Source organism: Scyliorhinus canicula, chromosome 1 (assembly GCF_902713615.1).
Source record: "Scyliorhinus canicula chromosome 1, sScyCan1.1, whole genome shotgun sequence".
NCBI classification, from domain to species: domain Eukaryota; kingdom Metazoa; phylum Chordata; class Chondrichthyes; order Carcharhiniformes; family Scyliorhinidae; genus Scyliorhinus; species Scyliorhinus canicula.
Genome location: NC_052146.1, coordinates 213,063,013 through 213,075,660, shown reverse-complemented (window position 1 = coordinate 213,075,660; position 12,648 = coordinate 213,063,013). Strand labels below are relative to the sequence as shown.

The following is a 12,648-nucleotide window of genomic DNA, read 5'->3' as shown; positions in this document are numbered from 1 at the left end:
GACCCCCTCCACCGCGCATGCGGCGGTGGTGACGTCAGCGGACTCATGCCGACCGGTGAAGCCTTTCGACCAGCCCCGACGCCAACTGGTGTGGCGCCAAAGACCGTTGGCGCCAGTCGGCAGAGCGGGAGCCACTCCGGCACGGGCCTAGCCCCTAAAGGTGCGGAGAATTCCGCACCTTTGGGGAGGCCTGACGCCGGAGTGTTTGGCGCCACTCTGCTACGCCGGGACCCCCCGCCCCGCCAGGTAGGGGAGAATACCGCCCCTGATCTGAAAAGGGCACTGTCAGCCATTTCTGAAATACAAACATTTGAGAATTTTATTGGAGCCAACAGACCAAGACAGCAAAGTCTAAAGCTACCTGACTGTTATTTTTCACAACAGGCAGAAGAGACAAGATCCACAGAACAGCGAAATGTCCATTCAATGTCACTAATCCCACCCATAAGACCGTAAGATAAGAGCAGAATTAGGTCACTTGGCTGATCAAGTCTGCTCCGCCATTCAATTATGGCTGATATTTTTCTCATCCCCCATTCTCCTGCCTTCTCCCCATTACCCCTGATCCCCTTATTGATCAAAAACCTATCTATCTCTGTCTTAAAGACACTCAGTGATTTGGCCTCCACAGCTTCTGCGGCAATGAGTTCCACAGATTCACCACCCACTGGCTGAAGAATTCCTCCTCATCTCTGTTTTAAAGGATCGTCCCTTTAGTCTGTGATTGTGTCCTCTGGTTCTAGCTTTTCCTATAAATTGAGACATCCTCTCCACGTCCACTCTATCCAGGCCTCGCAGTATCCTGTAAGTTTCAATAAGATCCCCGCTCATCCTTCTAAACTCCAATGGGTACAGACCCAGAGTCCTCAACCATTCCTCATAACACAAGCTCTTCCAGGGTTCATTCTTGTGAACCTCCTCTGGATCATTTCTAAGGCCAGCACATCCTTCCTTAGATACGAGGCCCAAAACTGCTCACAACACTCCAAATGGGGTCTGACCAGAGCCTTATATAGCCTCAGAAATACATCCCTGGTCTTGTATTCTAGCCCTCTTGATATGAATGCTAACATTGCATTTGCCTTCCTAACTGCTGACTGAACCTGCACATCAACCTCAACAGAATCGTGAACAAGGACTCCCAAGTCCCTTCTGATTTCCTAAGCATTTTTCCATTTCGAAAATAGTCTATGCCTCCATTTCTCCTTCCAAAGTGAATAACCTCACACTTCTCCACATTGTATTCCATCTGCCACTTCTTTGCCCACTCTCCCAGCATGTACATGTCTTTCTGCAGCACGCCTGCTTACTCAATATTACATGTCCCTCTACAGATCTTTGTATCATCTGCAAGTGTAGCAACGGTGCCTTCAGTTCCTTTTCCAGATCATTAATGTATATTGTAAAAAGTTGTGGTCCCAGCACAGACCCCTGAGGCACATCACTAGTCACTGGCTGCCATCCTGAAAAAGACCCCTTTATCCCCACTCTCTGCCTTCTGCCAGTCAACCAATCCTCTATCCATGCCAGGATCTTACCCTTAACACCATGGGCTCTTAACTTATTTAACAGTCTCTTATGCGGCACGTTGTCAAAGGCCTTCTGGAAATCTAAATAAATCAAGTCTAGTGGTTCTCCTTTGTCTAACTTCCTTGTTACTTCCTCAAAGAACTCTAACAGATTTGTCAAACATGATCTCCCCTTGATGAAGCCGTGCTGACTCAGTCCTATTTTATCATGCACTTCCACGTACGCCGCGATATCATCTTTAATAATGGACTCTAAAATCTTACCAATGATTGAAGTCAGGCTAAACGGCCTATAATTTCCCATCTTCTGCCTCCCTCCCTTCTTAAACAGTGGTGTTACATTAGCCTCTTTCCAGTCCCCTGGGACCCTTCCTGCTTCCAGTGATTCCTGAAAGATCACCACCAATGCCTCCACAATTTCCTCAGCTATCTCTTTACAAACCCTGGGGTGTATTCCATCCTGTCCAGGTGACTTATCCACCTTCAGACCTTTCAGTTTCCCCAGATCCTTCTCCTTAGTGATGGCCACTGCACTCACCTCTGCCCCCTGATTCTCCTGAAGCTCTGGCATCCCACTGGTGTCTTCCATCGTGAAGACTGATGTAAAGTAACTATTCAGTTCCTCTGCCATTTGTTTCCTATTATTACTTCTCCAGCCACATTTTCCTGTGGCCCAATGTCTATTTTTGCCTCTTACCTTTTATATATTGAAAAGAACTCTTCCAATCTCCTTTTATATTACTAGCTTGTACTCCTATTTCATCTTCTCCCATTTATGGCTTTTTTAGTTGTTCTCTGCCCACTTTTAAAGGTATCCCAATCCCTGGTTTCCAACTAAGGGCAGCACGGTAGCACTAGTGGATAGCACTGTGGTTTCACAGCGCCAGGTTCGATTCCCCGCTGGGTCACTGTCTGTGCAGAGTCTGCACATTCTCCCCGTGTCTGCGTGGGTTTCCTCCGGGTGCTCCGGTTTCCTCCAACAGTCCAAAGGCGTGCCGGTTAGGTGGATTGGCCATCATAAATTGCCCTTAGTGACCATAAAGGTTAGATGGGTTATTGGGTTACGGGGATAGGGTGGAAGTGAGGGCTTAAGTGGGTTGGTGCAGACTTGATGGGCCGAGTGGCCTCCTTCTGCACTGTATGTTCTATGTTCTAAACCTCGCCACTTTGTATAGACCAAAACTAGCCCACTCAACCATGTAAGTTATCTGAATCCAGAAATTCAGCTAGGTTCAGGTATGTTCAAGTCAAATGGGGTTTGAAGGCACTCAATCCTCGACCAAATAGCACAGCAAGGTTACATGGGGGAGGGGTGCATATGGAAATCAGCATTTAGGTCTGACCGTAAACATTCAAAAATGTGGGCAGCACGGTGGCGCAGTGGGTTAGCCCTGCAGCCTCACGGCTCAGAGGTCCCAGGTTCGATCCCGGCTCTGGGTCGCTGTCCGTGTGGTGTTTGCACATTCGCCCCGTGTTTGCGTGGGTTTCGCCCCCACAATCCAAAGATGTGCAGGGTAGGTGGATTGGCCACGCTAAATTGGCCCTTAATTGGAAATAATTAATTGGGTACACTAAATTTATTTTAAAATATTCAAAAATGCAAATAATAGAATTCAGCTTTTTGGCAATTTGCTTTTCTTCTCTTCCACTTATCCGATGTCTCCGTAATTTACATAATTATTCTGCTCCCTGGCCTCCGGCCCGAAGAGGATACAGGAACAAACTGGTCGTAGGTTAGAGCTCAAACTTACCTGCAATCATGACTGTTCAATCATTAGCAACTGTAATGCTGCTACTTTACGTGCATTTTAAGCACCTTACTGTGTGAAGGTTACTCACTATTTCCAAAGGTGCAGACTGCCAGCTCCTCCCGCTGTCATGAAAATGTCTCTATTCTGTGGTAAGTGGCGACCCTGCCAGATGGTTGACTTATACACCTGGGGAAAGCAACAGACACACAAAAGCACTGTGTTTATATAAAAAACAGGAGAGAGACAGAGCAACAACACCTGCCTTGCCTATCAACAACCAGAGATCTGACTCACACTTTACTGAAAGGAATTAACTACTCCCTAAATACTATCTCTGCGACAGTACACAAGCCTTGGATTTCACCACAACATTGGACAGCTGACACCAGCATCACATACTGGTCACAGGCTGAGCTTCTGTGGCAAATTTATGGGACAATCTTAACTTGGAGCAGGTGCTGGAAACCTGGCTGAGGCCCACTCAATTTTAACTCACAGATCTCATGTGCATGATATTGGCATGCTGCCCAATTTTGGGGCAGGGATTCTAGAGGGACTATAGAGGTTTACAGAAAACATAAATAAACCTTTTGAAGTGGAGGCGGGGAGCTACATTTATGGATAGTCACATAAAGCACAGGAGTCCATTTAACCTATTGTGTTTCTACTGGCATTTTGAAAGGGTCATCAAATTCCTCTCCCTCGCTCTGTTCGAATTCCCAGAGCCCTGTAAATATTCTCCTCTCCAAGTATTTATCCAATTCACTTTTGAAGTAGAATTGAAACTGCTTCAACTACTCTTTCAAACAATGTATTCCAGGTCGCTGCAATTCACTACTTAAAAAAACTTGTCTCATTTTCCCCCCTTGAACTTTGTTCTTGCCAATTTTCTTAAAATCTGCATCCTCTGGATTTCAACCCTTCCTATTGTAAGAAACAGGGATCTCTAAGACAATCATTTCAAACTCAGGGTTGCGACTCCTGGGTGGGTCGTGGGCAGGTGTCGGGAGGGTCATGGGGCACTGGTCATGGCGTTCCCGATCACGGGAAGTGCTCAACACCCGCAACTGCCTTTCAGAATGCTGGCCATCCCGTGCATGCGTGCCCCCTCAGTAATGCTCAGGCCTGGAGCCCAGCAAGGCAGTCTGCCTCCTCCTGATGTCAGCGCACTGACCCAGGAGCAGATTCTTTTTGAAAATCGATGGAGTCTTCTCTCCAGAAGCGGTGGCAGGGAGCTGGTCACGCGCCCCGTAGACTGACATCACATGTTCTGGGCGCGTGAAAGATTCATCCGCTTTGTCGATGCTAGCAGTGCTGTTGTGAGCCCCAGGACGTATGGTGAACAACCCATTAAGAAGCTCAAATCAGGAACAAAACAATATAAAGAAGTTTTCTCGAGGTATGGGTTTATTAATTGTGCCAGTGCAAATCAGGTTGCAAAGCCCATGTGTGTCATATGCAGGTAATTCCTGGCAAATGAAAACCCTTACAATTTCAAAGGCATTTGATGACTAAACATGGTGAGTTTGAGAACAAACCTCTTGATATTTTTCAGCAGATGCAGTGTGAACTGAAATCATCAGTTGAAGTTGTTGGCAGAAATGTAACATTGAATGATAATAATAATAATAATTGCTTATTGTCATAAGTAGGCTTCAATGAAGTTACTGTGAAAAGCCCCTAGTCGCCACATTCCGGCACCTGTTTGGTATGGGAATTGAACCCGCGCTGGTGCCTTGTTCTGCATTACGAGACAATTGTTTCGCTCACTGTGCTAAACCAGCCCCTATGACTAAGCAAGTGAGATTGTGAGGACCAAGCAGGCTCACCAGTCACATTAAAGGTAAGCGGAAATTGTGGGTTGCGAAGTTCGGGCAGCCTGGGTCGTAAAGGATGGCTAGTTGGCGAAAATGCATCCCATGCAAAGAAGTTTGAAAAACACTCCTCTAAGAAATGGTATTTTTTACAATTGTATAAACTCCTGCAATTGGCTGGCACAGCATTCATGCTCTGGGCACAATCAAACAGTCATGCTGTGCCTGAAAAGAAGCTCGCTGCGGCGCAGCGTGACCGATAGAAGCTGGGAGACCCCACACCTGGGATCTACCTGGCTTGTAACACCTCACAAGATCTAAGGCATCTCGAGATGTCGCGATGTAAATCCCGCCATCTGCAAATTAAAGCGAGACAGCTAGTCTCACTTTAATGTGCAGTTCCCCCGAGGCATTGGGATTTATCCCCTTTGCCTCAAAAAGCTCGAGAAAGCGCCGTTCAGAACTGGTTTCCATAAACGGTGACCAGATGGAACGGCGCTCGGTGGGAGGTCTCCCAGAGGATTGGAGGCCCCCAGGTGCATGCCCTTTTGGCAGGGCAGTACCCTGGCACTGCTGGTGCCACTCAGGCACTTCCAGCCTGGCAGGGCCACCTGAGAGCCAACCTGGTACTGCCAAGGTGCCCAAGGGGGCACTGCCAGTGTACCAGGTTGGCATTGCCAAGCTGGCATTTATTTGCGCAGTAGAGATCGGGCCGGGGTGCCCTACACACATATTGTGGGGATTGGGTGGTGGGGGGTGGGGTGGGGGGGGGGGGTCCAAAGTCTGTTGGGACACTTCAGGGGCTCCAGAGATCGGGCCACCATTTACGAATAGCATCCCAATCGCTCGCTGTACTGAGGAGTTCTGGCGAGACGAGTTCCTCAGTACACAAAATGGGGCTGTGTGTGACCCCCTATCAAACCCGGGTGCCATTTTTTTGTGTTATGTTTCTCTGAACTGCAAGTACCGGGAAACACACAGCTAAACACGCTCATTATGTTCCCATTTAGTTAAATCCTGCCCTCTGATTCTCTGAAACAATGCTGAGCAGCCAGAGACTGACTGCCCTCCCACATTTACTCTACAAACATTTCTGAAGCGACAGCAGGATGCCTCTAGTGCCATGTGTAGCCCTTTACCTAGCAATGACCTACAGCATGCAGCAAATAAAAGAGTGACCTCAAGCCTAAGTGATGGACAGTGGGAGACGGTGACCACCCTGACATCTTGACTACCTACTGGTCAGAAGGCTTTGGATGAGTGACTGACACAAAGTAAACTACCCGCCCCGAGAAATAAAGTCAGGCAGCCGCCTTCATCAAACCGTAGTTGGATCAGTGAAGATCGAGGTAGATCGAGGTAATAGTTCACGAACACTTCGATTAGAGATCAGGATGCTGCCACCAGAAACTACTGAGATCAACACGCACTCAGCTAATCGTCTGTTCATCCTCTGGGATCAGTGATCCACTCTCAGCTGTCACAAGTTGTATACTTTTCCTGTATATTTGGAGAAGATATCGAGCTGGATTCTCCGTACCCTCGCGCCAAAATCGTGGCCGGCGCAGGGGCGGAGAATCGATGTTCCCACAAGAAAACAGGACTTCACCGATTCTGAGGGCCCCGAAAAGCGGTGTCCTCCCAGCCTGGGACTTACCTGGGGCATTATCAGAGGCCAGCTCAGCTATTTCCTGCCCCCGACCGAAGCCCAATGGGTGGAACTAATGTGCTCCAGACGGTCAGGATACATCCACTTCCGCCTGGTCAGGGGCGGGTGGATTGGAGGCCTGGGGAGCCTTATAGGCAGCCAGATGGTGCTTGTGCGGGGGCTGAGGATCGGGCGTGCTGCCGATGGGGGGGGGGGGGGGCTCTTTTATGGGTCTAGCTTCGTGGTCAGAGTCCGCCATGTAGCACGGCATGGCCACTGGAGGCTGCCGCCGTGTCCATGCGTGGCACCGACCCAGAAGTGCGGGGGCCTGTAACTGCAGCAAAAGCTGCAAGATCAACTCCGGGTTCCTGCTAGCCCCCTGCAGGTCTTGTAATTCATGTCCCTTTGATCCAAGGGTTTCTGCCATATAACTCTACCGTTTGGCGCCAGCATGGGGACATAGTCCCAATAATGGAGAATCCAGCCCATCATATCTAAACTTCTGCATTGTAATAAACTACTTCTAAATTTCTTAAAGGGCAGCACGGTGGCGCAGTGGGTAGCACTGCTGCCTCATGGCGCCGTGGCACAGTGGGTAGCACTGTTGCCTCATGGCGCCGAGGACCCAGGTTCCATCCCGGCTCTGGGTCACTGTCCGTGTGGAGTTCGCACATTCTCCCCGTGTCTGCGAGCGTTTCGTCTCCACAACCCAAAAAGATGTGCAGAGTAGGTGGATTAGCCATGCTAAATTGCCCCATAATTGGAAAAAAATGAATTGAGTACTCTAAATTTTTATTTTTTTTTAAATTCTTAAAAATATTCGAAGGCCTATCATAGGTATCTGTGGCTCCTGAATCCAAAATTTTACAGTCTTCAAAACTGACCCTACTGCAAAGAGGAACTGAGACTCAAGCTGCTCCCAGGTCCTCAGAGTCTTCTCTTCTAGTGGGAAAAATGAGGTGGGATGGTCAATTTCATTGCTATGCAAATGCAAAGCTCTGGAGAAAGAGATGAGAAGGGGTCAGTTCCAGGAGCATCACTTCAAGGACAGGGATCAAGTGTAGCAGAAAATAGTTCCGTGACTTGACCAGATTAGTCAGGGTGAATGCAGCCCTTCCTTTCACAATCTCTTTGCACAATAAAAGGCTCTTCGCACCCATTTCTAGAACCCTGAAAAAGTTCAATCCTAGTCTCGTACCCTTCTCCACTTGTCACAAGGGGACACTAATAACAACCTCCCGAAACACACTCATCTCTTACTTGTGGTGTTCACAGCCAACCAGTACCAGCATCCTGTTTTCATTTGGTAGCAAGTGCTGCACAGGGAGTGGCACCGATAACATCTTCCGCACCACAAGCTCCAGCCACATTCCTCCATTGAAGAGCTCCCCATTTTCCTCGCAATCGCTTTCTTCCTCCTCTCAGCATATACACACCATCTGCTGCCAAAAAACTTTTTTTTTCCAATTAAGGAGCCAATCCATCTTTTGGCTCGTGGAAGTGAGACCCACGCAGACACAGGGAGGATGTGCAAACTCCATACGGGATCAAACCCAGCTCCTCGGCGCCGTGAGATAAGCAATGCTAACCGGAAAAAACCTTATCCATGCCTCGGTTTCTCCCTAGACTTGACTACTCCAACATTCTCTGGCAGGCCTTCCACCTTGTTAGCCCTCTGGAAATTTAAACTCATCAAAACCCCGCTGACCCAAGTCTTTACTCACACTAATCCCATTCACCCACCAGCTTCTTATCTAGTAAGCACACAAGAATAATTGTCCTTTGTGACCATTTGTTTAACCCTCTGCAATCAGAGGACCAACTGCCAAATATACCTGGTTATGGAGCTCAGAGTGCGGCAACAGATGTTCACAGTCTGACATAAACTGTACATTGTAAAATTGCCAATGCTGAGTCATCTGGCTTTAGTTCACATTGCTCATTCCTGCAATATTTGGCCATCCGTTCCAAATCTGTGCTAATTCCCTTTGTTTTAAAAACAGAAAACTTGAGACTCCTACAAAATCCAAATCTTCTCCTTGGGAAAAAAAGAATAAAAATCCCAAAATATGACTTAACACTATACATGGGTCGCTAGTGGACAGGATACCAGCAAGAATAATCACTGTTTGAAACATTATTTTAATTTTCGGAATGATCACTGTTTGAAACAGTATTTTAATTTTTGGAATGATCACTGTTTGCAACATTATTTTAATTTTTGGATTAATGAAGCCGTGTTAGGTTTTAGTTGCACTCAGCCCAGAATTTCCCTAGAGCATTGATGCTGAGGACCATTGAGGAAAGATTGCGTCTCTCCATTAACTGAGATTTGTTAGGCACCTATCGTTTGAGATAATATTTACTGTTCAGATGCTGTGAATTAACTGGAATGTTGTAACATATTTTTCTGTTATTCAGTAATGGTAAGTGGACATTAGATATACTATTTGGACAGTTTAAATGACTGTGAAGGGGCGACTTTACAAAATAGTGCTGATGGTAGGGAGTAAATTGCAGGTTGATTCCGCAATGAGTGCTACTTGTGATGTGGTTGGAATCTGGAATGCACTGCCTAACAGTGTGGTGGAGGCAGATTTAATCATGGCCTTCGAAAGGGCACTGGATAATTATCTGAAGAGAAAAATACTTGCCAGGCTACAGGGAAAAGGCAGGAGAGTTGGGCGAGCCGAGTTGCTCATGCAAAGAGCCAGTATAAATATGATTGACTGAATGGCCTCCCCTTGTACTGCAACCCTTCTATGATTCTATATTTAATTGGACTGTTCCATGGAAAGCTGCACATTTGGTTATTAAAGCGTCAAAATCAAACCAAGACGGACTGCTGCCAAGATACAGGTGGGTCACCACAATTGCTGTAAACTGCAGGGCTGCAGACCAAATGCTGGAAAGTGGGATTAGCCTGTGTGGTTCGTTTTTCGACCAGCACAGACACAATGGGCCAAGTGGCCTCTTTCTGTGCCATAAATTTTCTATGATAATTATTAATTGGATTGGATTGGATTGGATTTGTTTATTGTCACGTGTACCGAGGTACAGTGAAAAGTATTTTTCTGCAAGCAGCTCAACAGATCATTCAGTACATGGGAAGAAAAGGGAATTGAACAGAATTCAAGAAAATACATGAGAATACATAATAGGGCAACACAAGATATACAATGTAACTACATAAGCATTGGCATCGGATGAAGCAGACAGGGTGTAGTGTTAATGAGGACAGTCCATAAAAGGGTGATTTAGGAGTCTGGTGACAGTGGGGAAGAAGCTGTTTTTGAGTCTGTTCGTCCGTGTTCTCAGACTTCTGAATCTCCTGCCCGGTGGAAGAAGTTGGATAATCATTATAAACCAAGGAAACACTGCCTCCTCAGAATTAAATACCTTTTCACTGACTGAAGCAAAACCCTCTGTTGGGTGCTGGGTCCTCATGTCAAACACGTGAAACTTTCCCTCCAAGGAAGTGGCCACCAGTTTATTCATGTTGATATCTTTTCTATCAAACTCTAGACAACAGACCTGCAAAAACAAGTAAGTCCCAAATGCAACAGGTTTATCTGTCAGTGCTGAGATATTTTAATTTCTTAAAGAAAGGGAATTTTAATATCAAAAAAAAATTCCATACTACACCCAAGAAATAATTTAGTTTAATACATTGGATGTGGGGAAAATGTAAATTTAGAATTATGAAAAATGTTATTGACTTTTTTTCTTGGTAAAAGACGCAAAGGTTCTTTGTTATTTACTGCCAAGATAATTGAAAGAAAGTAAAATAAGGCCAGAACACGCAGGACAACCACGAAAACCAGACGGCCACCATACTCATGACCGATCTTCCTACCTTCACTCAAGAGTGGCTGAACCAAGTGTCATTCTGGAAAAATTTGAAAAGAACCATGGGTTCCATGATTTTCAAGTTAGCATACACTGGTTGAAATTTTTCGGCTGATCCCACCGACGGGACTCCCCCACCCCACGCAAATGGAAAAGCCCGTTGACAGCAGTGTGATCGGAAGATCCTTCTGCCGGCCAATGGTGGGCTACGTCCACTATTGCAAAACACGCAGCGGGGTGTTCGAAAATGCCGCCCAATGTCTCTGCAGAGATCAGAGGAAAGGTGCACAAGGTGGATTTTACAAGGAGGTTAGTTGATTGGCACCACGTCAAGGTAAAATTTGGCTGCCCCAAGCAATAATTCGCTGTGGGCGGTCTTAATTACTGCTGAGTGGGACTTCTGCCCATCAGGGACATGAGGGCCCACCTGACAGCACCTGAAGATAATAGTGGTCAAAACTGGGATTATAGGCAGTTCCCATGCAGAAGTGAAACATCTCCAAGACTTCAGGTAAATATAAGCAAATTACTGTGGATGCTAGAATCTGTAACCAAAGAGAAAATGCTGGAAAATTGCAGCAGGTCTGGCAAAGCTTTGACAAAGGGTCATCTGGACTCGAAACGTTATCTCTTTTCTCTCCCTACAGATGCTGCCAGAGCTGCTGCGATTTTTCAGCATTTTCTCTTTGGCTTCAGTAACGGTAAGTGGACATCTGATATACTATTTGGACTGTATAAATTACTGTGTTGAAGAGGCGATTTTACAAAATAATGTTGGTGGTAGGGAGTAGATTTCAGGTTGATTTCAGGACTGGATGGCTGGCAGCCCCATAGGGAGAGGTGAGAAAGTTGGAGGTGGCAAGGGCACTTCTAATAGGAGGCACTGTCAAAATCTTTGGAGGTTTGAGTAAAACTGAAGACGCAAAGTTGTAAGGGCCGTTAGTCTGGGGGGGGGAAATCCCTGCAAAAGAATGTACAACAGCCTGTGCTCCGAAGAAGGTTAATTTTGGACTTGAATTATTAACTCCATTTCTTTTTCCAAAGATGCTGCCAGACCTGTTGATTTTTCCAATGTCCGTCTTACCTCCCAACATGAGGCCACCTCCACTGCGATACTGGGCTCCAGATACAGCAGACGGCCATTTTGCAAAATGTCATCACTGAGCACAATGAAGAGCTAATTGCCCTTTTGTTTATTTATTTCTCTTTTTAAAAAATTTAAAGTATCCAATTCTTTTTTTTTCCAATTAAGGGCAATTTAACGTGGCCAATCCTACCCCGCACATCTTTTTGGGTTGTGGGGGTGAGACCATGGGGTGAATGTGCAAACTCCACGCGGACAGTGACCCAAGGTCGGGATCGAACCCAGGTCCTTGGTGCTGTGAGGCAGCAGTGCTAACCACTGCACCACCGTGCCGCCCCTGCTAATTGCCATTTTAAATATCATAATTGACTAACTGCTGCAGACGGACAGGCAGCTGCTGCCACAGGGAATCTGCAGTCTGGAATATCTCCTATTAGTGAGAACACTCGGGAGCTGACCCAATACACCTTGGTTCGGCCTCTTATGCTCGCCCGCCCCCCCCCCCCACCTCCTCCAAGCTCCATGGACCAAAAGGATTCTACCCAGTTTCCAGCATTTAATGTAGTTAGGGGTTATTGTGACTTATCGGGTATTCTCCTAAAACCACTTTCCAAACATTTGCAACAGAAACGGCCCTCGAGGAGCAAATATAATCTCTCAAATTCTTCTGCTTTTTGACTTGTTTGGGGATAAGTGAGGAAAGGGAGTCAGGGAGAAAAACAGACTTTGTGACTCCCACACTGCTATTGAGCTCGAAGGAGAAAGAGGAAGCACTAATGCATTTCCTTATGGTTAGCGAGCAGTGGCCCTAATAGAGACTGACACATTGATTGTAAGAGAAAGGAAGAATTGCTAGGCAGAGAGATTAAAGGCACAGAAAATGACAAAGGGAGGAAAACGTTTATTTGGAAAAGTAGTTACTATAAAATAGGCACCTGAAGATCCCTGTTTGCTATTGTGTCATGGCTTTTAC

At 46.4% G+C, this 12,648-nt stretch overlaps 1 protein-coding gene across 1 annotated transcript in view; it reads right to left on the bottom strand.

The window, feature by feature from the left end:
* Positions 1–12,648, bottom strand: part of wdr92 (WD repeat domain 92) — a 38,435-nt gene that overhangs the window by 3,998 nt on the left and 21,789 nt on the right. Inside the window, exons 6-7 of the mRNA XM_038807199.1 lie at positions 10,142–10,276; positions 3,369–3,466 (exon numbers count right to left, since the gene is read on the bottom strand). Coding sequence (XP_038663127.1) covers positions 3,369–3,466; positions 10,142–10,276 — 233 coding nt within the window. The remainder of the gene's footprint in view (positions 1–3,368; positions 3,467–10,141; positions 10,277–12,648) is intronic.